Source organism: Triturus cristatus, chromosome 1_1 (assembly GCF_964204655.1).
Source record: "Triturus cristatus chromosome 1_1, aTriCri1.1, whole genome shotgun sequence".
Lineage (NCBI taxonomy): Eukaryota > Metazoa > Chordata > Amphibia > Caudata > Salamandridae > Triturus > Triturus cristatus.
In genome coordinates this window covers 90,560,953-90,586,182 of record NC_140579.1, presented here as the reverse complement: position 1 = coordinate 90,586,182, position 25,230 = coordinate 90,560,953, and the positions used below count along the sequence as shown (strand labels likewise).

Sequence of the window (25,230 nt, the reverse complement as noted above, 5' to 3'; positions counted from 1 at the left end):
TCTTTAAATTCCCTAAATGACAATATTAAAGCATCAATGACAAATAGAAAAATAATTAACTTTCCTTGGTGTTCCTTACACCCATATGCAAATATCCATCCTAATCTTAGGTTTCTGTACCAACCACGATTGAATGTGTACTTAAGTCTCAAGAAGCATAACTTTATACTCAACAAATTTAAAATGTTTCAAGCAAAAATAGTCATTGTTTCAAATACATACAGTCTTATCCCAACCACTTGTACCTAATCCAGAAAAACCTAAATCCCACCCCCACCCCCCGAATCTGTAAGGCAGGAAGTAGAGATCTCACAAAGCAGACATTGCTTTTTCAAAATCTTTATTTTACACAAATCCAAAAGAGAATTTATTGAGGAGGCTGGCCACGTCCACGACCAAATCCACCACGCTGCAAGCAAAAAAAAACAAAAAACTTGTCAGTACAGAAAGCTCACATGGCTCATAAATCTGCTTATATTCATATGTAGATACAGATTTCCCCCAAGTCATTTCAAAGAATGAACCTCTAGAAACTTCAAACCACAGATGTAGTAATTAGAATGCTCTCTGAAGCCACAGCCACCTGAGCACCCAATGCCGCTCCCAAAAACCCAAAGCAGGCACTCATGAATGTTTAAAGGAGACTCCTATACAGCAAACCCAGGCTTTCTAAGGGGGCGATCCACACCACACAAAGCTACAATGAACTGCATCCCTCATGCACACCTTGGCAACCTAAAGGACAACTTTCAAGCTATTAAACCTAGTGACAATCTTCTTGGTAAGGCCAAGGATGACAGAATCCCAATGTTCTAGATGTTCTCAAATTGTAGGCATTCGGAGACAGGCGGTTCATAATCCAATAGCTCACAAGCCCATTGCAGTTAAGAGGAAAGCACTAAGCATTCAAGGGCTATTATGAAGCAAAGATGGGCATCAACGTAAAAAAGGACCATAACTTCACAACCAAAATACTTTGAGATCCATTTCTAGAGACTGCTGGGTTGACAAATGGATGGTTTCCTTCCTACAACAGTTTGGGCGTCCACAGGGTTTTCTAGTGTCCCTTGTATATGCCTGCATCTTTTCACATGAAAAGCTCATCGTTTGTGCGAAGTGGACATGTTTATTTCACAAAAGAACATCGCGGTTGAGAGGGTGGAAGGAGTCTGATGTGAGCTGGGTTACTACAGGTGCAACGTTGAGCCAGACTCAAGTCTGACTGTGGTCAGTTACGTATCACTAAATCAAACACACCTCACAGTTTGCTCAATGTCAGCAGGTAGAGCCAGAAGAGATAATCATGGTATCTTGGAAAATCCCATTGGCACTGGACTTTTAATGGCGCATCGCATGATAAAAGGCTCTGGGGAAAAGGAGGTTCCAGGAGGGAAATCTTCAAACTTGAAGCTGACAGACTCCGCTCTATTGTGCTGAACGGCTGGGGAGACGCATACACCCATTTGCTTATGCATGCAGGAGCGGAGCCATGCGTCAAGAAGCCAATCTCAAGCAATTTAGTATAGTATGAGAACTAGACCAAACCTTATCTGGCTTAGTTTTAACATTGCTTTTGTATCTCAATATGACACTGCTTAACTCTAGTTACCACAGGAACGAGTGCCTCTTAAAGAGGAACACAGGAATGTCAATCTAGTTACATGGGAGACACTAGTCTAGGTGCAATTGGACACAGTAGCAGAATCAGTACTTTAAAAGAGGGCATTTCTCAGATCCAAGCACATCATCTCAATGCCCCAAAGAAATAAGCTACCAACTTCACATAAAGTAGTTTGCTGAGGAAGATCTAACTGGACAGGTGCCAAAGTTAGTCTCCAGTTCTTTGCAATTAAGACTTCGGATCGCAATCAAGGGACATTATATGCCCTGCAGATAGCGCTATCTGCAGCACTAAGCCCTAGTACTTACCAACACTGCAATGCAGGCTCTTTCCACGGAGATCTGTATAAGATCATTTGACCCAACAGGTTTAAAAGCTAGATTTGCTGCATTTTAAGCGTGGGTAAATTCTTTAGTATAGACAAAGCTGTGGATATATATGGTTTTAATAATAAAAAATAGTTCTAGAACCATCAGGAGTAAAGAATGATTCTACTTTTGTGGTAAATGAATGGTGCTGATGCATGCTGGAAGGTCAAGTGGCAGTATTTCAGGTTAAGGGACAAAGGCATTTCATGACCAGTACCTGAATTTACATCCGCTAACAAGCCAGTCATTGCAGGAAAAGGGCTAGGAGAGAATTATTAGAATCCCCAATTTAAAAAAATACACCTCTATTTAACTCGAACATAGCATGGCCACGACTCAGAAGTTTATTAGGGGGCACAGAATAAATACTTACAAACTGGAATTCTGTTGCAGCTCCAGCACCAGCTTCTGCCTTTTTGTCAGCACCAGCTGTAAAATGGAAATTCTCATTAATACAAACGATCACCCAAGGAACAGACCTCGCAACACCACTTATCACTGCATCCCATACCAAAAAGATCACTTCAGCCAAATACAAAGCTACTCTGTATTTTTCCAGGGGGCTTGCCTCATGCACACCCTATTTACTCTTCACGCTAATATCAACCCCGAAAACCTGGTACGACTGCTTCATCAAGCAAGGAGGTCGAGAGCATCACACTAAATTCTGGCATCTCAATTCTATAGGAGACTTGTAACTTCTCACCGATGGCAATTAAACAAATGCAACTGTGTGCACCATAACCAAAATTCCCCATTACTAGCTAAGGCACTGCGATCCTGAAGTCCCCAAGTTTTTTTTATATATATATATATATATATATATATATATATATATATATATAAAGAACCAGAAGTAATTGTGTCCCACACACAAACCAAGCAATTCACATTTAAAGCAGCGTACAACGGCACTAAGCAATCACTGGAACCAGATTAAGGAACCTACTCAAGTAATCACATTTATCATCTCGTATCTGGATGCAGATGCGTTACACCGAATGTATACGTTGATAAATTTATGAAGACTGCAGAATCAATGAAGAACAAAAACATCATTCAGAAATACTTACGAGGAACAGTAGTGCGTCTGTAAGTGTCTCTATCAGCCTCACCACGGTTGAGACGTGCAGGGCGCTCACCTTCAAGACCTAAAAAGAAAAGTGAATCAACTTATAAGACAACAGCTCACAAAATACCATGGTTATTGTACTACAATAATGCCAACACCAAGTTTTCCAAATTTCACTGAATTGATTAAACATTTATTAATCATGCCTGGGAGGATGGAAATTGCACAACCCTTTCAAACCTCTCGAGAGCCAGTTATCAGGGGTGTGGAATTTAATGAGATATCTACTTGCCCATTTGACAAGTTGCTTCATAAATCTGCCTGCCCTGTAAAGAAATCCACATGTCCGTTTGGTGCCACAGTGCAGTGAAAAATAATGGCAGCGTTCTCATATGAAAGCTCTGATATTTTGCCCTTCCGATTATGCCAGGGCTAATACTAAAATAGGGTTTGAACTCTTCATCAATTTCATTATTTTGCCATCTTTCCACATATCCATATACTGGAGCTGGAGATAACTTCTTCCAGGGATGGGAGAAAAGTGGTTGGAGGGAAAGTGAACTTGTAAACGCTCAACAGAACTTCGCATGAGCAAATCTACGCCTGCATATTTGCTCATGCGAAAAAGCAGCACACATATTTTCTAGAAGTGCTATCTCCTGGCCGACAACAGTAAATTCTTGTGGATTCATGAAAGCCATAAATCTGCTCAAAGACAAAGACATACCATGGGTGCAATTTTTTTAACTATCTTTAATAATAATTGGGCCACTAATTAGGTCTGGAGTTAACCAAGAATTCTTTGGCATTTGCAGGTGGAGGCACTCAAGGGACCCCCACCCCCCACACTTCCTCAACTAGGGGTGGGGGCTCCCTTGACTGCCTGGTTTAAAAAAAGTTTTAAACCAGATTACTTAAGAAATTAATAATTCACAATTTTTATACCTTTGGGCCTTGGTCTGCCAGTCTCTGGGCGGCTTCTGCGCAGGGTAGCTGGTACAATTTCAGGGGGCAGATGCAGGAAATCTCTTAGGTACTGGATGCCCTCATTGGTCAGATACCAGTAGAAATGCCTCCAGGCAAACTGCTCCTTCACGTAACCACGTGATTTTAGAGACTGAAAAGTAGCAGATGCATAACAGATCATTTTACTAATCCTGCTTTCAATTTACAGTTGGTGTAGTCTACCAACCAGTCCACAGATTAATCCATTTACCACCAAACAGATGCCGGGCACTTTTAGTGTACATAATAAATATCTATAAAGCAGATGAACTGCTTTGCCAGACTGTGCAACTGGGTACCACTATGCAATCTCATTTCACTGCTGTACAGATTCTTGCTCAATCCAGCATTAATTATCCTTCACCATGACAGATCCAAATCTGCTCACAAGCCAGGTAAGCACTTGCAAATATAACTGATCTGACTTCATTTACCACTTCAACAGGCGCCACCCTCTGACTGTTTACCACCCGTAGTTCATGGCATGCCATCAAAACCGCAACATACACAAGCCCAAAGCATACTAACGTTGCTATCTTTTCATTGTCTGCCCCTACACTTAAACTTGGCCAGTACATTATCCTGCTTACACACCATGGACTAAACATGCAAAAAGTGCACCGCTTCAAATTCCATAGCCCTGGTCTTCACGTCAATCCCTGGTTAAAAACCCCAACATCCTGCTGAAATGGTCATGCCCTAAACAACCTAAAGCGATCCAGAAGATCACACCCTTAGTCCCACAACCTCTAAGAGGTTCTCTGTGGTCAAGATCAGTTGTACTACTAACTTGCATTAACTGCAACGGCCTTTGTAAACTAATCAGATACTATTCAAGATGCCTTCAAGGAGGGGCCGACATGAACTCCATGAATAGCCAGTTAATACACAGCAACCCACTCAAGATTTTATTGGCTGAAAGAATAATACGTTCAGTCACTTAAATAACCCATCAATCTCAGATTAGACTTAAGCAGCAATAAACTACTCTGCCTTTATGTACACCACAGCTCCTGAAATCTATTAAAAAAAAATAAAACAAAAGGTGCTTGTCTGAAACGACAACTGTGGCCAATATAAAGAATCTCAAACTAAAAGCTACAATTGCTGATGCAAGATCAATTCGGTGTCTAACGTTGATCAGATACTTAATCAAGACTACTGCATCTGGTCGAAATCAAAAATGGCTTAAACCACATGAACACTACAGAAAATCAAATCCCATGACATTTTAAACCAAAGGTGATCAATTCCAAGCCATTTTCATCAACTCTCAATGTACCTGCATGGCCTTCATGACATGTAGGTTGGGGACATTCTTGTCAGCCAGCTCCGGATGCTTGGGCATATGGACATCTTTCTTAGCCACCATCACTCCCTCCTTGAACAGGAGCTCATAGATAGAGATTCGGTTCTTCTTGGGCATCAACATCTGAAACAGAACACAAACATCATAGAGCCACTTTTACACCCCAATTTAAAGTAGCTGCCCTCCTCCCCAAGAAAATGTGATGTGTGGTTATCAGATCACAAACAGATTTACTGCATTCAATTGACTGAAATTGTAAAGTACAACATCGAAGTAAGGAGAGAAAAATTCTGACCACAAACAAAAGTCTCTCCGAGCAACAACACTGCACAGAGGCAGATAAACTGAGAACATACAAGTTTTAATAAGTTTAGGTTTGGTAATTTATTGCACTAGCAATATTCTAATGGATTTTGCACGTCACAAACAGGGCTATGTAGACTCCAGTGTCAAACTAGCACAAAACTTCTCTGGTTACGGCATGTTACGGAACATGCTTCACACAATGTAAACAAGCACTGGCAAAAGCAAATAGGTTTCACCTTTATGACTTATTTGCTTTGCTAAAGCCTTCTAAAGATGTAAAAAAAAAAAGAAAAGGAAAAAAAAAAGGGTGGGAGTGAAATAATGTACGCAGAGCCATCTGAGGGGGCACTCTGGGGGAGACACCAGCATGCATGGTTAAAAGAGGGAGAAGCACACCTGGGAAAGAACTGGAAAACACACATGAAGTGCTTAACCCTGGGGTCTCAAAAAGGTGATTGCAAACTAACAGTAGCTCGCTGCTACCACACATGATAATTGCCAATCAGCAGACTTGAGAATATACTGCTTACCACCTGATAAGGAAGCCATTTAAAACCCTGTCCTCGTTTCTGGGAGGGCTTGTAAGCTCGGGGTGATGCAGCCTGCCCACTTCTGACAATTCTCTGTACTTTTTACCTCTACCTTTCTCCTTTCCCGTCATTTCCCATTATTTACTTCATTCTTTTTATCCTCTTGTCCTCTGCTTTTCTTTCTTCTATTTTTTTCAATAACTTTCTTTTGTTTCAATTTTCTCCCTCCTTATTGTCCTGTTTATTTTTTAACCTTTGATTTCTCCTTCTTTACCTCTTAGTTTATTCTTTCTTCATCTTTGTTCGATCTGCTTTATGTACTTTGTTTTTCCTTTGCTTCCTCAACCGTTTGTCAGTTTCTATTTTTTAGTTCTTTGTACTCTATCCTCCCATTTTATCATTTCCTTCCCACTTTCCTCGTTCACTTTTTTCCTTTGTCTCATGTTCCTTCTGTTCTACTTCCTTCGTCATTTCACTGTTTTTTCTTCCAATTTCATTTTAATGTCTCTGCTTCTCTTATTTTCCTTGTCCTGTTTCTCTGCCATTCTTTCCTTTCTCCCTCTCCTTTTTTCTCTCTAGTTATCAGTCTCTCGCCCTCCATATATTCCTCTCAGTCTCAAGAGCAAAATGGACAAAACTGACCCAGAGAACCAAAATTAAAACCTTTGCGATACAGCTATTGTGCCATTAATGCTGTATGCTTGCAGCAGACATGGGCTACTTAAAGAGCAGTAAAGTCCAAGTAATTTGAACTCACTGTTCATTTATGAAATCCCTTATTAGGCAGTAGCTCACAAATGTTTAAATGATCTTAAGTAGCTCTTCCTACAAGAAAGGTTGGAGACCCCTGGCTTAACCTAGACATCAGCAGTGGAAGAGTACAAATGCGATAATTAAAGATTATGTATTAAGAAGAAGAAAAATAGAACAAAAAAAAATATATATGGTCCGGATGAGGGAGAAAAACAATGGAACAAGGTGTAGTGATGAGCCTGCAGACCAATAGGTTGAATTTGTGGTGAAGTTTACATGTACAAACAGCTACACAGCAGGGGGAAATCCGGCCGATCCACAGCAGCCTCCAACTCCTCAAGCTCCACTTCAAAAGATGTGAAACGACTTCGTGACCTGGCAACATCCTAACATTCTCCCTGACGTCACCAATGACAGGATACAAAGGACAACACTACATTTAAACTGCATTCCCACCAAAAGTAGCAGGAGAAGCCAAAACATATCCTCCTTTCTCACTTAAAAAAAAAAAAAAGTATACGCATGAACTGGCAATAAAACAAAAAAGAAAACAAGCCACGAACAGAAATACAAAATGAGAACGCTAAATGAAACATTTCCCTCCTTCAACTTGAATGGAATTCTTTCCCACCTTGGAAACAAGAACAGGTGGGCCAAACTTACTCTCTCCCTTCTTGACATGAAAAGGAGGAGACTTAATTCGCACCATTTCTCCGACACCCACCGAAACCAATTTGACACTTTTTTAAATGTCAGACCATTACTTTTGTTAGTGCTGTGAGCAAGAAATATTTTCTCTCACTAACTCCATAAGTGAATCAATATCAGGAACACTTTTGATCCACTTATTCATCCAGGCGGGTTTAAAGGTAGTGTTCCGCTCAGAAGTTCAAAAGGAGAGACTTTAGTAGTAGAGCGGGGAGTGGTCCTGTAAAACCATAACATGCTCTCCAGAGAATTAACAATGTCCATAATCCCACACTTGGCCAACCTAATACAATCCCCTACTACTCTATTCATACGCTCTACCAGCCTATTTGATTGGGGATGGTAAAGTGAAATCTTTACATGTATGTATGTATGTATTTAGTTTTTGTACCGCGCAGCTATCACCCTACGGGTATCTTGGCGCTAGGACTGTGATGGAAACAGTACTTTTAAACCAACCAGAAAGTGCAACTACCGAGACAGAAAGAAGGTGAGAAATCAAGGAGTGGGAGCCAGGCAGGCGGTAGAGAGGTTAGAAGGCCATAGGCCTCTCCCTAGGGAAGAGCCAGGTTTTCAGATTTCGCCTGAACTCCATCAAGGAGTTAGCCTGTCTGATATTCAGAGGGAGTTCATTCCAGTATCGTGGAGCCACGGTACTGAAGGCCCTACCTCCCATTCTGGCCTTCTTGATCCTGCCAGTGTTTAACAAAGAGGCATTCGAGGACTGAAGAGTCCTCTGAGGTTTGTACCAAGAAATCTTCTCCTGTAGGGAGATTGGGCCAGTGCCATGTGCTGCTTTATAGACAATGCACAGGGACTTAAATTTGACCCTTTCCCTCATAGGAAGCCAGTGAAGCTCTTGGAGCGCCAACGTGGTTGAGGAGCCCCGATTCCTAGTCAGTGCCAGTTTGGCTGCCATAGACTGGACCCTCTGCAATCTCTGAAAGATGTAAAGAGGGGCTGATGTAACATGATGAAAGGGAATTCTCAAAACTCAAAATGGTGAATGGAGTACCGTTATCCGTCACAAATGACTCTGGTAACCCCTCCCGCATGTAAACTTCCTTGAGAAAGGAAATGATGATATTGGTGGTAACCTCCTTGACCAGTTTAATCTCAGGCCATTTCGAAGCATAATTAATAAGGACAATAATGAACCGACCACTACCAGGCAATACTTCAAGAGGCCCCATGATATCTAAACCCACTTTTGACCAGGGACAAGAAGGACACTCAATGGGAATTAGCGGAGGGGTAACAACTTTTAATCCTTTATCGGCAGATCGACAAATAGAGCACGTATCAACAAACTCATTGATTTGGTTATCCATTGAGGGCCACCAGAAGAACTCACGAATACGTCTTTTAGTGAGTGTCGATCCTAAATGACACTCGTGAGCATGAGTAATCCCCATTCTAAGATGCTGCAGAGGAATAAGTCTGTCAGAACAGAGCAAAATACCATCTTCCAAAGAAATTTCAGACTGAGCTTTCCAGTAAGGCTGTAGGCTAGGAAGGAGAACACGCTCCCTCGGCAACCCTGATTTTACAAATTCGCAGACCTGCTGTAAAGTAACAGAAAGAGCTTTCAACCAATCGTCTTCGGAACCAATACCATGCTCCATTAGATCGATTGCAGCAATCAGACAATCGTCGGAGTCTTCCTCACTACAATCCCTCGAACTAGTCAATCGTTCCATCCGCAATCAGAAAACGAGATAAGTCGGCCCTGACATTCCTCCCACCAGAGACATGTACAACATCAAATTGATATTGCATGAGCCGTGACACCATGCGTAAAATTCTTGGGGAACAGGAATTCCCTGTGCTCAAATTGAGAATATTCACCAAGGGTGTGTGACCGGTCCTCAACAAGAAACGTCTTCCCCAAACGTAAGGGCGAAATTTCTCAATTGCCCATAAACATGATAACAATTCCTTCTCAATGACTGAGTATTGAAGTTCACTGCTTCTCAGGACTCTGGAGGCAAAAGTAACCGTACGTTCAACATACTGCTCATTTTGTGTAAGAACCGCCCCCAACCCTACTAGACTTGTATCGACTGTTATACAAGAATGTAAACTTGGGTCAAAAGGTTTAAGAGCCTGGCTATTCTTTAAACACTCTTTCACAGAACTCAAAGCCGAAGCACAATTGTTGTTCCACTAGAAACTCACACCTTTCCTGAAAAGGGAACTAATGGGACATACAAGAGAAGCATAATTAGGGATAAATTTAGAATAGTATTCGAGAAGACCAAGCAAAGATTTGACACCAGTTTTATCAAAAGGGGCTGGAGCATGTGTAATGGCATCTAATAAACCCTGTCTTGGCTTGATACCTTCACCTGAAATGAGATGACCTATTCAATTTCATCGCGAAGAAAACTACACTTCTCAGATTTAACAACCACACCACGTTTTTGGAAGATCTCAAGTACCTTTTTAAGTATATTATCATGCGACAGGACATCCTTAGAATGCATCAAGACGCCATCTTGAAAGACTAAAACTCCCTCAATATTTCCCAGCATGTTTGCATAACTCGTTGGAAAACGGATGCTGCAAATGCGAGTCCGAAAGGCATCCGCTTGTACTGAAACGTTCCCAAAGGTGAGAAAAGCTGTGAGGGGACGCAACTCAGGATCCAATTCTATCTGATGGTATGCACTTGCTAACTCAATCTCCGAGAAAAAAACGTGACACCCCTTACACATGCAAAAAGGTCATCAATTTTAGGTAAAGGGTGGGAATCGACCCAGATCTCTCGGTTTAGAGATCTCAAGTCAACAAAAACGCGCAACTGCCCACATTTTTTGCGCGCAACGACCACAGGTGAAAGCCAGAGTAATGAGACTGTAGGTTCGATGATCCCTTGGTCACAAAGTGATTTTATTTCTGACTCAAGATCGTCTCTAACGCTAAAGGGTACACCCCTTAGTTTATGTTTAATCGGAACCGCTCCATCCTTTACAAGAATTTTGTGTCTGAACCCTTGTATAGTTCCAAGATTCTTTAAGACTTGAATGAAAACGTTCAACCCAACCTCTCAAATTGTGATCGTCTGTGACAACGAGGACTTGTTCTGCTGCACCTGGTCTTAAAATCATTCTAAACAGGCCTGATGATACCACCCCAGAATATTTAATCCTTTGATGGTAACATAGATCTTTCCCCATATTTTACTCCCCTTGAACATGAGATCATCCTCAAAACATCCTAATAAATCAATTTAACGACCCTCATATTAAACAGGGGAGCGATCAGGAGGTTCTAATGATCTGTCACCCCAAGTCTCATTAAATATGTTTTGTGTTATCATGGTGATTCTTGCCCCAGAATCCACAAGTAGATTGAGACTGATCACCAGCACAAATTTCAACAATAGGGTTGATGCAATCAGAGGAATCATAGGAATCATGAACGTTTGAAATAACATCATGTGGATCAACTATTACAGAAACAACCTCAGTATCAGACTCTTGATCAGATTCTACGACACGTGCAACATTTCTGCGATATTTCTTTTTTAAGCAAACTTTTTCAAATGTCCTGTTTCCTTGCAATAATTGCGTTCGCTCCTAGATATCTCCCCTTTTTTGATGAGGTGGATTATCGCAAAGGTAACAGATTTGGCATTATGGAATTCATTCTTTGAAGTAGAACCATTTTCGGCACGGTTTGAAAACTTATTTTGGAATTTTTTTGACAAACCAGACTGAGATGTAGCAAGTTTAGACTTGTTGGTCTCAGCAACTACATTGACAGGATCAACAGGCTTAACTTCGAGCTCTTTCAGTGAAACTTGAGATGTCGCCATACTCTTGGCAATCTCAATTGTTTCTTCCAAAGAGGGATTTGCTAAGGATAACAATTTGATGGATTTGTCTCTGCAGTGGCACACAAATTGATCTCTAATTAATTGGTCAGGAAATGTGTCAAATTGGCATATGGAAGCCAACATACGTAGACCTGAAATGTAAGAATCAACAACTTCACCTTCTCCTTGTTGTCTCTTGAGAAATTTGTGCCGAAGGACCATCAAGCTAGGTTGCTTGTCAAATCTTGTTTTGAGTTTCAAGATAGTATCCTGGAAAACGTCTATTTCTTCCCCAGAAGGATGATCAATTTTAGGAAGATGGATCTCCCCTCGAATCCCAGGGAATGGAGAAAAAGGTATTTTTTCCGTTCACTATTAAATCGTGAAGCACCGATGGCACCAAGTTAGGTTTGGAAAGCGTCAAACCATATCTACCAGCGAACAGGGGGTTCACCAGGGGATTCAAGAAAAGAGGGAGGATGAGTCACAGATTGCATGATTTAAGCAAAATAGAAAAGACAATATAGGAAAGAAAGTAAAAACCATTTATGAACAAAAATAGAAAGAATGTGCAAAGGAGAAAAAAGTGGACTAAAAAGAGCGATTTTTTTTTTAAGTGAAAGACAAAATATATATATATATATTCAGTGAAAAAACCATAGGTTTCACACGTTATAGTTAGCTGGACATTTTACTGATAAAAAACCAATGAAATTCCCCCCGTTATAGTTAGTGCAGGCAACTATAACTCACGCGACCGCAATCCTCTGCTGATGCTAATACTGTATTTAGACAATTATTTGCCCAGGTCTTCTTCCATTAAATTTTAGCTATACATATATTACAAATATTTTTTTTTCATAAAGACACATATGTCATCAGCAGAGGATTGCGGTCGCGTGAGTTATAGTTGCCTGCACTAACTATAACGGGGGAATTTCATTGGTTTTTTATCAGTAAAATGTCCAGCTAACTATAACATGTGTGAAACCTATGGTTTTTTCACTGAATTTGCAAGGTTTTTTAAATGCTAATTCCTAACTATAACGTGTGTGAAACCTATGGTTTTTTCAGTGAATTTGTACGGTTTTTTAAATGCTAAGTTACTTTACGCCATTCGCGGCGTGCGCGCCCACTTAACGCAGTTCGTTCCGTGCGCGCACGGTGCGCTTTGCGCACCGTGCACGCACAGTGAGCACGCGGTGCGCTTCGTGCACCGCGCGCCCACTTTACACAGTTAGTGCCGTGGATGGGCCATGTACGCACGATGCGCTTCGCGCACCGTGCGCACATGGAGAACATATTCAGCGCTTCGTTGTGAAAGGTAAGCTTTTACATTTCTAGTGATGGGTTATGCTATGCACAAATGGAGCCCTCTGGGCACCATTTGCACACGGGGTGGGGAGAGTGTGGATAATTTTTTTTTTTTTATTCATTTTTAACGTACGCGTAATCGGCGATTTTTCGAAAAAAAATAAAAATGATTTTTTGGCCTAGGGGGTACTTTGGGGACACATACATCAAAGCTAGGTGGTTAGGAGCTGTCTAACCAGTCCCTTTACATGTTTTTGGCCTTTGTTTATCCTCTCCCCGTCAGAGTGCGAGAGAGAAAATGGCGGACGCCGCTTCCTGGTTTCGAACGATTCGAATGTTTACTAAGATCTAACAGCCAATCAGAATCGCGCTCGGCACCGTACGCGTACGGTAAGCTTACCGTAAGCACACGGTAAGCGCACCGTAAGCTGGCTCAGATATATATATTGATTTAAATGCTATTTTCTCAGGAACTACTGAACAGATTTACACCAGACCTACAAAAGGCACTTCCTTGACCTGAGGACTACCTCTCTGCCAAATTTCATGCAACTCTGTTCAGCCGTTCGGGCTGTAGCTGTGTCTAAAGGTCCTATGGAAAAATGCATGGGAAAAACGCGTAACAGACTACAAATAGCAGTGTGCGAATCACCGTGATGCTTCTTGAATGCTTTTGGTATACGCACTTTGAAGGTGTGCGAATCGCCGTTTCAGCTTTAAAAATTGTGAGTTTTAATGGAGTAAGTATTCGTAGAGGTGTGCGAATCACCGTGATGCTGCTTTAAAATTTGTTATTGGTTTTGTGCGAATCACCGTTAAAACGTTGTATTGAGTGATAGACGTGCCAATCGTCGTAATCGGCAAAGACTGAACATTTCCTTGTTGTCGAAATCACTTTGAGAGCAAGGCTTGTTGTTGCTAAGCGACAGCTACGTACTAGTGAAGTGCGTATGAAGCTCAGGCAAATTGAGGCCTACTGCGCATGCGCGATGAACAACTGTAACGCTTAATTGGAAAGATCAAATTCTTGAAGACAGATGCTGTCTATTCACGCTTGAAAATACAAATGGCGCTTTCTTTGCGGAAGGTGAGCTGTGACCGGTAAGGCTTGTATGGTGTGCGAAGAATTAGGACGAATGTACGTAAAAGGTCGGTATTTGAGAAGAATACTTTGAAAGTAAAACAGGATCGGATCGCCGAGAAGTGGTGTGGATTTCTTTTTGACGAAGCGGGAGACAATCAAAGTAGCCGAAAAGGAACAGTCTTACCGCTTCTAGATGTTTTTGATGCACGCCGGGTCTTGAATGTTGCTGTGTAGCTTAATAGATCGTCGCCAATAATTGTAGTGATGAGCCTGCAGACCAATCGGTTGAATTTGTGGTGAAGTTAATTGGTACAAATAGCTACACAGCAGGGGGGAAATCCGGCCGATCCACAGCAGCCTCCAACTCCCCAAGCTGCACTTCAAAAGATGCCAAACAACTTCGTAACCTGGCAACATCCTAACATTCTCCCTGTCACCAATGACAGGATACAAAGGACAGCACTACATATAAACTCCATTCCCACCGAAAGTAGAAGGAGAAGCAATAACACAAGGAAAAGACACTGAATTGGAAGCATCCAGATAAATGACAAAGTAAAATAAAGGCAAGCAACAGGCAGGCCTTAAACCCACTAAGTTCTTTGTAAATTCACAATAGGTCTTTCAAAACCATACTGCTTGAGCTACCTGGCAGGTACCAGTTAAAAACAAGCACCTGCAATGCAATAGGTCTCGCATTTACGCGAGTTTGAACTATTGGCATTGTAAGTGACAATGCCTTTTATTTAGATTTTGGTTTTTAAAACAAATAAAAGGCCGTCATTTACATTGCCAAAGGCTTAAACTCACAAATGTGAGACCTATTGCATTCCAAATGCTTGAAGGCATCCCTGAGTTGCCCCCTTCTGTCTCCCATGGCCCCTGAAGAGCTCCCTGTTTGCTATGAGTTAAACAAGCCGGTGGTCACAACTGCGCACGAGACACCCTCCTGCAGTAGGAGAAACTCATTAAAGAAAGTAGTGCTTACAGAACTAAAGAAAACGTACCATGTAACAACCGAAGTACAAGGGCCAGTCCTCATGGGAGGTTACAAATAAGACAAGGCGGTACTAACAAGCCTAATAACGAATCAGAAGCCAGCATTTACAAAGGACAATGACAAGCCAATGACAAATATGGAAGGAGAGTGGGCGGGGCTTCAAGTACATACTCCAACACAGCAGGGCTCGCTAAGCATCTGCAATGCAATAGGTCTCGTATTTGCGAGAGTTTAAGCTTTTGGCATTGTAAATGACAATGCCTTTTATTTATGTTTTGCTAATTAACACAAATAAAAGGCATTGTTATTTACAATGCCAATAGCTCAAACTCATGTAAATGCGAGACCTATTCAAAGAAGTGGCCCCATTGTCCCAGCTGCCCTGAAAGTTGCAGGAAAGCATGTCGTGCCTGAATGCAGTAGGAAAAACTCATTAAAGAAAATAATACTTACAGAACAGGCCAGTCCCCATGAGAACTTACAAATGAAGACATGGTGGTACTAAGGCGGGCGGTGTGATCTGTGCGTTCGAGGGAAGGGGGAAGACCAGGGTATAATTATTTTTGTCCGTGAGTCAAGCAGTAATGTTGAATTAATGATACATGCGCACATGCACCACTGAGTGACTTAAACCCACTGACTCTTCCTCCCTCGCACCTCGGAATCCCCAGAAACTAAAAGCTCCTTGGAGTGCAGTAGTAGCCAAGGAGCAAGGACGCCCGTTATAAATGAAAGTGCCAACCATGGGTACTACCCGTTCTCTGCAATACGCATTTTAACCGATCAGTCATACAAAGGTGGGCCCTCCAAAAATGTTCGGATTTTGTGCTTGTCCTAAAGAGCTCATCTTTGTTATTTTTGGAGCACCCACAGATTGTGACTGCTGCTGAAAGGTGCACATGTTTGAATTCTAACAGTTAGGCCCTATTTGAATTAGTCTGGAAGATAGACCAATAACAACTTGGATACTAAATCACTGGCCCACCTTCCTGTCTCAGATGGTTGATTTACTCTGAAATAATGGGGTCAGTGGGGTACCATAGGCCTTAAGACAAGTAAGGAAAATGGCCAGCCATTTAGATAGTAAAAGGCAGCCATAACCTGGGCTGCAGAGAGCCCTCACATCCCCGGATCCCGGTGCCACTGTGCCTACTGCACTAACGATAGCTCCGCCTGTTTTCAATGGAAAGAGCTGAATGGGGCCGGCAATACAAGCAGTCAGTATCTAGGTTCACCCATTTTATGTAAGCACAACTACCAAAGAAATTGACATTTTGTGTATTAACAAATTTTCTCTATCCCCAAATTTTAATGTCAGTATCACAATTTACTGGGAGGGCCACTATAAGGAAAAGGAGTGCCTTTGCCTCTAGCGAGCAGAATGTACCCCAATATACCGAGTTTATGGGGAAGCAGGCACCAGCGGGAAGCTCTGCCCCTCCCGCCCCAAAGAGAGCCTTAATGCCTCACCACCATGGGTTAGCCTTTAATGCTTTTAGAAGCTCCTTGTTTTAAAAATTCTTGATTCCAGCCAGACTTTCGATATTCGCAGAGACTCCTTTGTATCATGTTTTCTCCTGTGTCCTTCTTCTTAAAGACTATTTAGTCTATCCATCCATCACCTTCTGTTCATACTTTCTTCTTGAAAACATTTATCCTCCCACCTCCCGTAGCAAAATACCGTCTGTCATGTACACAGTTTCCCAGTTCTTGTGAACTATTCTCTGTTCACGAACGGCCTTTTGCCCTTAATTCTGCATCCGACCATGCACCGGAGGATGCTCTGACGTTTGCCTAATGTACTCAGCTCCTTCCTATGCCCAGCATGTTTCTAGACTGCTCATATTAGGAACCAATGTTTCTCAGCGCCTTGCATTTCTCTCTCCTGCACTTGGCGTTTCTTAGCTACCTCTTCTGTTCCCATCCTCGTGTTTGAGCACCTACCTATAAATCTTCCAGTGTCCTGCAACCCTCGCTGAGAGCCCTTGCAAGGCTGGGCAGGTAGCACGGACCGCTTTCCGGGTAATTATGATTTTTATTGGGGTTGATTAGACTTGTTTTTAATAGATTACAGCACTATGGCTGCTGGCTCAGTCTATTAACAAAAGGGGGAGGACAGAAGGGCTTTTACATGAGGTCCAGCATACATGCCCCAGATGGACTATATTTAGAAAGGGTATGCAGTTCCTTAAGAGGATGATTTGTTAGTGAGGTCAATTCTCAAATCCGTCGATATTGATTGGACTCAATGAACCTGTAGGGAAGGGGAATTCCCATATTCAGAACTAATGCCCTCACACACCCAGCAAGCTAGGTGTCATGCTTCATCATTTGGGCCTGCTCCTCGTCGGGCCGGCGGAGCAATGTCCGACGGGCACCCGTGAAGGGGCTCTTTAGCGGAGATCTTTTGTTCCTTGCCGTTGAGTGCGTGGGTGTGAGGGGCCTGAAGGAGTGTAGATGAGTAGAGCGAGTTAAAAAAAGGTTGGATAGTCTGTTGAATGTGTTTATTTAGGACAGCTGTCCACCTCATTAAAAAGTTAGAGGACGATGGACAGTTAGTGTGACTTGTATTTGTCTCTGTCTCCTACTCTAGTGGTCGACATGTTTCATGCCCTTATGGCATTTCGTCAGGACCTGTGTGTGTTTCTATCTACAGTGTACAGAGGGTGATACTATCACTATCTGGGTCTGGCACCACTAAGGTGTGCAATCGTCACAGTGGAGCAACCTAGAGCTACAGGTATTAGTGCTTCAATCAGCTCTTGGCGGTATCACAGGCTAGCCCATTAGCTATAGTTTCATGTTGCCTGAGGTGGTTCGTAACCTACCCGTCACCGCCAGTGCTGGCTCACAGTGACTGCCGGAGAGGATGAGTCTTGCCCAGTGCCTGTCTGTGGCAGTGTCCATGAGTCAGCTGACAGTCACTTAATTTTTGGGGCAGCTAACAAGGTGTTGAGGAGCATCAGCTATGGCTACAACTGAAGGTAGTAGGTAGAGGTGAACATAGAATTGTGCCTGATACAGATTCAAAACTGAAGTTAATTACCATGTTTTAGGTTGATAATGTGCAGTGCTCCTTGTATGCAGAGTTCCTGTGTGTGATATTTCACTACTTGAGTTGTGGCACTTTCACAGTTAAAAGAATAAAGCAGTTATGTACAGGCAACATAGTTTAAGTATTGGCCCACCTGTATGCAATGTGATGATCTAGAATGGATGTTGAAACACGTGAGGTTTATGCAAGATTTACAATGAATAATGCATAGGAACAGCATCATGCCATCCGCACAGTTTTAAGATCTACTTAGTATTTTATTGTTTAATGTTTAATACAAGTCCTTTCATATCTAATGCATTAATCCTTCTAGCCTGGATGACAGGGGGATAGTGTAATGGTAATAAAAAGGGGGGGGCGGCATTTTTCAATTCTCGCCTAGGGCAGCAAAACACCTAGAAACGGCCCTGTACAGAGGCATCTCTTGCCTAAGCCATCTGCTGGTTCAGCGCATTAGTCCACTGGCATACTGTTGCCCTACCAATGTACCACTAATTGTGGTAAAATTCCGGCTTTAGTCCATCCACAGGAACACCATCCGCATCACGACCAACTCCGACGACACCCTCCCCGCCGCCGAGCACCTTTACTTCCAGATAACACACCGACCCCAAGACCACCCTCAGAGGCACTCTCAATTACAGACCCCCGGGACCACGCACACAATTCAGCGAACATATCGCAGACTTCATCAGCCCGCACGCCCTCACCTCCTCTGACTACATCCTCCTAGGGGACCTCAACTTCCACTTGGAGAACAACAAGGACAGCAACACCACCACCCTGCTGGACAACCTCGCCAACCTCGGACTCAAGCAACTGGTGAACACCCCTACCCAGTACGCCGGCCACACGCTTGACCCCGTCTTCACCTCCAGCAAGCACATCTCCTTCAGCCACTCCACCGAACTTGATTGGACTGATCACAGCTGCGTCCACTTCAACTTCAGGAGAACCACGATCCACCACCACCCCAACAGGCTCCCCGCTGGAACAAGATCACCGCCGACCAACTCACCACCTCCCTCAGCCAGAACACTCCTGCTAGCGCAACGGACCCCAACGAAGCAGCCCGCAACTTCACACAGTGGCTCACCAACTGCGCAGACGACCTCGCACCTCTGAAGAACCCACCCAGCAGACCCGGCAGCAAGAAAGCCTTGTAGTTCACCAACAAACTCAAAACATCCAAGAAAAACTGCCGCACCCTCGAAAAAGTCTGGCGCCACGACCAGACTACAGAAAACATGACAGCCCTCAAGAATGCCACTCGCATACACCACCAGCTGATCCGCACCACCAAAAGAACAACATTCAAAGAACGACTGGACAACAACACCCACAACAGCAAGGAACTCTTCAGCATCGTCAAAGAGCTCTCCAACCCCAGCGCCGGAAACAACGACATCACACCCTCGCAAGACATCTGCGACTCACTCGCCTCATTCTTCCACCGCAAGATCGCTGACATACACAACAGCTTCGGCGCACAGACCACGCACCCAACCACCGAACCAACGCCCCCCACCACCACCCTCTGCAACTGGACCCCAGTCAGCACCGAAGACACCACCCGCACGATGAACACCATCCACTCCGAATCCCCTGCCGACCCCTGCCCCCACCACGTCTTCAACAAGGCCGACTCCCATCATCGCACCCCAACTCCGGGACATCATCAACATCTCCTTCACCACCGCCACCTTCCCGGAGACCTGGAAGCATGCAGAGCTCAGCGCCCTCCTGAAGAAACCGACAGCGGACCTCACCAACCTCAAGAACTTCCGCCCCATCTCGCTCCTCCCTTTTCCTGCCAAAGTCATCGAGAAGACCGTCAAACAGCTCGCTGCCTTCCTCGAGACGAACGGATCCCTCGACCCCTCACAGTCCGGTTTCCGAGCGAACCACAGCACCGAGACCGCCCTCATCGCAGCCACCGACCCTGCTCGACAACGGGGAAACAGCTGCCCTCATCCTCCTGGACCGCTCTGCAGCGTTGACGCAGTTTGCCACCGCACACTAATACAGCGCCTCAGCAACACCGGAATCCAAGAGAAGGCACTGGAGTGGATCATCTCGTTCCTCGCCAGAAGAACCCAGAGAGTCCGCCTCCCCCGTTCCGCAGCCACCGAAGTCATCTGCGGCTTACCTCAAGGATTCTCGCTCAGCCCCACCCTCTTCAACGTCTACATGAGCCCCCTCGCGGCCATCGCACGCAAACACAACCTTAACATCATTTCCTACGCCGATGACACCCAGCTGATCCTCTCCCTCACCAACGACCCCGCCACCGCCAGCCTACACGAAGGAATGAAAGACGTCGCCGAGTGGATGGAGAACAGCCGCCTGAAATTGAACACAGACAAGACGGAAGTCCTCATCCTGGGATCATCACCCTCCGCCTGGGACTCCAGGTGGCCCCCTGCACCACCCCCAAGCCAACGGACCACGCACGAAACCTGGGCTTCATCCTGGACTCCTCCCTCTCGATGACCAAACAAGTCAACGCCGTCTCGTCATCCTGTTTCAACACCCTGCGCATGCTGTGTGACAAAGTGCCATCTTTCTTGCATGGTATGCCCCCACTTTTTGCTGAATGTACTTTGAGTGTACCCTGGACTCCTGCTAATCAGGTGCCCAGGGCCTATGATCCTTCTCTAAACCTAACCTACAATCCACGTCTGCTCTGAGGCTACCACACACCAGACATGTTGCTGGACCCCCGGGTAGGAGAGCCCCTGCTCTCCTGGGCCTGCAACAATGCACATCCTGGGCGAGGTGCTAAATCTCCTCCCCCAGGATGGGCAGGGGGAAGCTTCAAAGGTATGCCGCCTCTGTGAGTTTCCCCAGGCCACTGCAACCCCCCACTCTGGCGGGAAGCTTGGCCGGAAACCCCAAATAAGGACAGGGGATGTGCCAGCCTGCCAACCCCACCCCTCAGGTGGGGGAGGCGAGGTGAAGCACATCCCCGGACTCTCGCCATCTTGAAGATGGGAAGCCCTACCCAATCAGGATTAGGCTACTGCCCCCCTCCCACAGGAGAGGGGCAGGATAGGGGGTGTACCACCCCAGGACAGGGACCCATTGATCCCTGCCCTTCACCTACCTGCAACGCCCCTAAATCTAGTATTTAGGGGCACCCTGAACCTTCCTTCCCCAGATTCCAGATTCAAAACTACAAAGAAGAGCAAGAAGACCTGCCCTGCAGCTGCTAAAAAGAAGAAGACACCAACTGCTTTGGCCCCAGCCCTACCGGCCTGTCGACCCTCGAACCTGCTCCAACCCGGCATCTCTTGTGGCCAGCAACCTCACAAACCCCGGAGGACCTGGCTACCTTTTGGCTCTAAGCCCCTGGGACTCCCATGAGTAGAGGCTCTACTCAAGAACTTATTTTCAATCCCTGGCAGCAGCCCGGAACCGCGAACCCAGCACACTCTGCACCAGCCAAGCCTGGCCAGTGCCGGAGTGGACAAAGACCCCGAGGATGACCCCACGGCGACTGTGACCCCGAGTCCGGCACCCAAGGACCTCCCTCGACCCTCCTAAAGAAGCCTGCAGCCTCAGAACAAGGTGCCCCCCTACCGCGATCAACAGAGGTTAAGATTTCCCGACACCAAAAGGCACCCCTGCACGTGGCGCCCCGCGGCCCCCTGTGCCCACTCCCGGGGTACCTACCTATCCTCCAACTACCCAACTTACCTCTCGAAGTGGTGGTGGCACCTGAAGAGTCCTCGTCCCCGAGTTTGCAGTCTTTTTCTAAACCTGAGATTTCCCATTGAAATCAATTTAGCGCCCGAAGGCTCAAAAGCACTCTGCACCCAGCCGCCCGAGTGGCCCTGGCAGTGAAAACTCTACACCTACCTACTTCCCCACTTGCCCTGAGTAAGTGACCAGGAGCCCAGCTCCCACAGCCGCGTGGCTTGCCAGTCAGCAGCCACCAACCAAGGCCCCCCTATCCCTCATAGGATAACATTGGGCCTAACTCTCTCTGCACCCGGCTGCCCTAGAGTCGCTGAGGGTGAACCAACTGTACCTACCTGACCCTGGGGGACCCCTGTGTCTATGCCCAGAACCTCAACTCTGCCAGTCGAGTACTTACCCTGAAACCGATAACTATTTTCCTCATAGGGTAACATTGACTGGCTTTTTCCTGAAATTTCTTTTAAGTGTGGACTTTTCAAATCTTAAAATATTCACCAAAAATCAGCCGAGTAACGAAAACGAAATTACTCACCTGCTCTTAGGTGAGCTCCCAGTGCTGGATCTTGGTGCCCAGCACTGACTCTGAAAACTACTTACAACTGTACTTACCAGTAACTCAATTTTCTCCCATAGGAAACCATTGACTGTTTTTCTATGAAATTTCTTCTGTCAATTTCTGCAATCTTTAAATATTCCTTAAAAATCATATAATATCTGAAAACGTAATTACTTACCTGTTTTGGATAAAGGTCCCAGTACTGAGTCGAGGCACCCAGTACTGGATTACAAAAGTAACGAGAACATACTGCACCTGTAACTTGCATTTTCTTCCATAGGGAATCATTGACTGTTTGCTCTGAAATATTTTCTGTCAACTTTTGAAATAGCTAAATATTGTTTAAAAATCATCACAGTAATTAAGTTGACTTTCATCACTTGATTCTAAGTACCAACCCAAGACTGAATCTAGGATCCAGTCCTGGAATTCCAAAAGTAATCCTAAAAGTAATCTGTTTGCAAATAACTTGAAACTTCCATTGAATTCAATGCATTATTGTGTTTAAAATAGTGTTGCCTATTGCAACCACTTGTAACTGTTTACAAAAGTATTTATACAAAGCATCTCATTCTGAGAAAGTATACTTTAATACCTATTGTTGGTTCTAAAATAAAACAAGCATATTTTTTATATATAAACCATTGGCCTAGAGTTCAGTTATTGAGTGTGTATTACCATTTGCTGACTGAGTGTGTACAACAAATGCTTTACACTGTCCTCCGATGTTGCCTTACTGCTCGACCAAGCTACCACTTTAGAGAGTAAGGTTATATCTAACTTTAGCCTCTGCCAAACCTTTGGGGACTGTGGACTCTGTACACCCTGTACCTATTAAGGAACAGTATATACAGAGCCACTTTCTCACATGCTCCGAAAGATCTTTCGATGGATCCCCACCGAAACCAGGAAGACGGTCACCCAGGCACGCGTCACCAGCCAACTGGACTACGGGAACACCCTCTACGCGGGATCCACAGCCAAACTACAGAAAAGACTCCAACACATACAGAAGGCCGCCGCACGACTCGTCCTGGACATCCCCCGCCACAACCACATCTCCGCCCACCTGGGAGACCTGCACTGGCTCCCCGTCAGCAAGAGGATCACGTTCAGACTCCTCAGCCACGCACACAAGGCTCTCCACGACCTGGGCCCCAAGTACCTCAACAACCGGCTCACTTTCTACACGCCCACCCGCCAGCTGCGATCGACCAGCCTCGCCACCGTTCCACACATTCGCAGAGCCACCGCCGGAGGAAGATCCTTCTCCTACCTGGCGGCCAAGACATGGAACTCCCTCCCCATCCACCTACGGCTGACCCAGGACCATCTCTCCTTCAGGAAGCAACTCAAGACCTGGCTTTTCGAGCAGTAACGGACCCCTCCCCCCCCAGCGCCTTGAGACCCTAGCGGGTGAGTAGCGCGCTTTATAAATTGTTTGATTGATGCGCAGATGATTGTGTGCACCCGTTGGAAATAGGCCTTCAATTCCCCACTGCAACATAAGAAAAATAGGGCCACTACATCAAGCATTCTATACTGTATATGCCCGATGCTTAAGTGTCAGTAGGCGCAAACCAGTTTCATAACCACGCTAAAAAACATGCAACTAGACCTAAACGTAAAAGGCCAATAAAGAAATGCTCGTCGATTACTCCCCGGGTCACAAATGTACAAGTGAACAATACTGATGTCACAAGCGGACAGCCCAATTATCTTGCGCCATAAAATGTATACTGAGCCTTAATTCGGATCACGTTTATTTTAGTTCTAAGTTACCATACCTAGAAAAGACTACGTAAATGCAAAGATACTCAATCGACATTATAGGTTATTCAGCTCTGCATTTGCACAGTTGCGGCCAAGTGCACACCCAGTGACACCCGTCCTATTTCCACACGCACGAAAGTCAAGGTAAAGTAGAGCCCATCCACCGACACCCGTTCTATTGCCACATGAATTATCCACGTTAAGTAGACGCGAATATTAAGAACCAACCCGGAAGTAGAGTTGCTTTTGTGCAGTTTACAAAACATGTACTAGTGGTTCGCTCTACGTATAAAACATGCATGTAGGACCACCCCCGTATGAAACATCCTGTGGACAAAACGTGATCCACTGATGTGATGCGGAAGTTCTGGGATCTGCTTTCATTAGGAAGCGTCCTACCTTGCTTTCCGATGATTATTTATAAAGATCTAAAAGTATGGAGTAACCAATGAGGACTTAGTAAACACGCAAGCAGAAAATTAGTTTTTTTTTTACAAACTGCCCGCAGTTTAAGAAGGTACTGGAGGTCAGACTACAAACCCCATGGATGCCCAGAGTCCGTTTGCATGCAGGAACCCTCACTCTTCCTTGCCCCCGTTTCAAACGCCATAGCCCCAGTTAACTGCGAACCCCCCGCCGGACACTTCCAGCACCGCACCCCGCTCGAGCAGTACGTGACCATACGAATAATCATATCAGTTTGCGAGAGCGGGTACTCGTCTCTAACGCAGGAGTCAACAGCCTACTCCAGCCTAGGACCCGAACCTCGCGGGCGGCAGCGTAACATATCCCCGGCATACTCGGGAATTCTGGCAGCTTAACGAGCCCGCCTATTCAATAGAGGGGGCCGGATACACTCACATCTGCGGCTGCCTGTAGGCCCGGAACCGGAAGGAAAGAAGGAGCATGCGCAGTACGGCACGTCTAGCCTTCTCTCCCAGGACCCAAGTGCAAGAAGGTCTTCGCAAGGAGCATGCGCAGCACGGCACGTCTAGCCTTGTCTCCCAGGACCCAAGCGCAAGGCGGTCTTCGCAAGGAGCATGCGCAGTACGGCACGTCTAGCCTTCTCTCCCAGGACCCAAGCGCAAGGCGGCCTTCGCATTGCCTGATTGGAAATGCACGTACTGCGTGTTCAAATATCCAATAGAATTGGAGACTTGTAATTTGTTTGGGGTTCGGGGAACTCGAGTGCAAAGCCTTAGATGAAATTGCAGCTGAACGATTATATCTTGAGTTGTTTGGGTGTACGAGTGG

General features: G+C 45.0%; 1 protein-coding gene across 1 annotated transcript; it reads right to left on the bottom strand.

The window, feature by feature from the left end:
* Positions 1–323: 323 nt before the first annotated feature.
* LOC146869572 (small ribosomal subunit protein eS10) lies at positions 324–24,990 on the bottom strand. Its single transcript, XM_085606331.1, has 6 exons — positions 24,838–24,990; positions 5,349–5,498; positions 4,007–4,178; positions 3,063–3,140; positions 2,363–2,418; positions 324–409 (listed from the first exon to the last, which is right to left on the bottom strand). Exons 2-6 carry the CDS (start codon positions 5,496–5,498, stop codon positions 368–370), a joined length of 498 nt encoding a protein of 165 aa, XP_085462457.1. The 5' UTR covers positions 24,838–24,990; the 3' UTR covers positions 324–367.
* Positions 24,991–25,230: the final 240 nt, after the last annotated feature.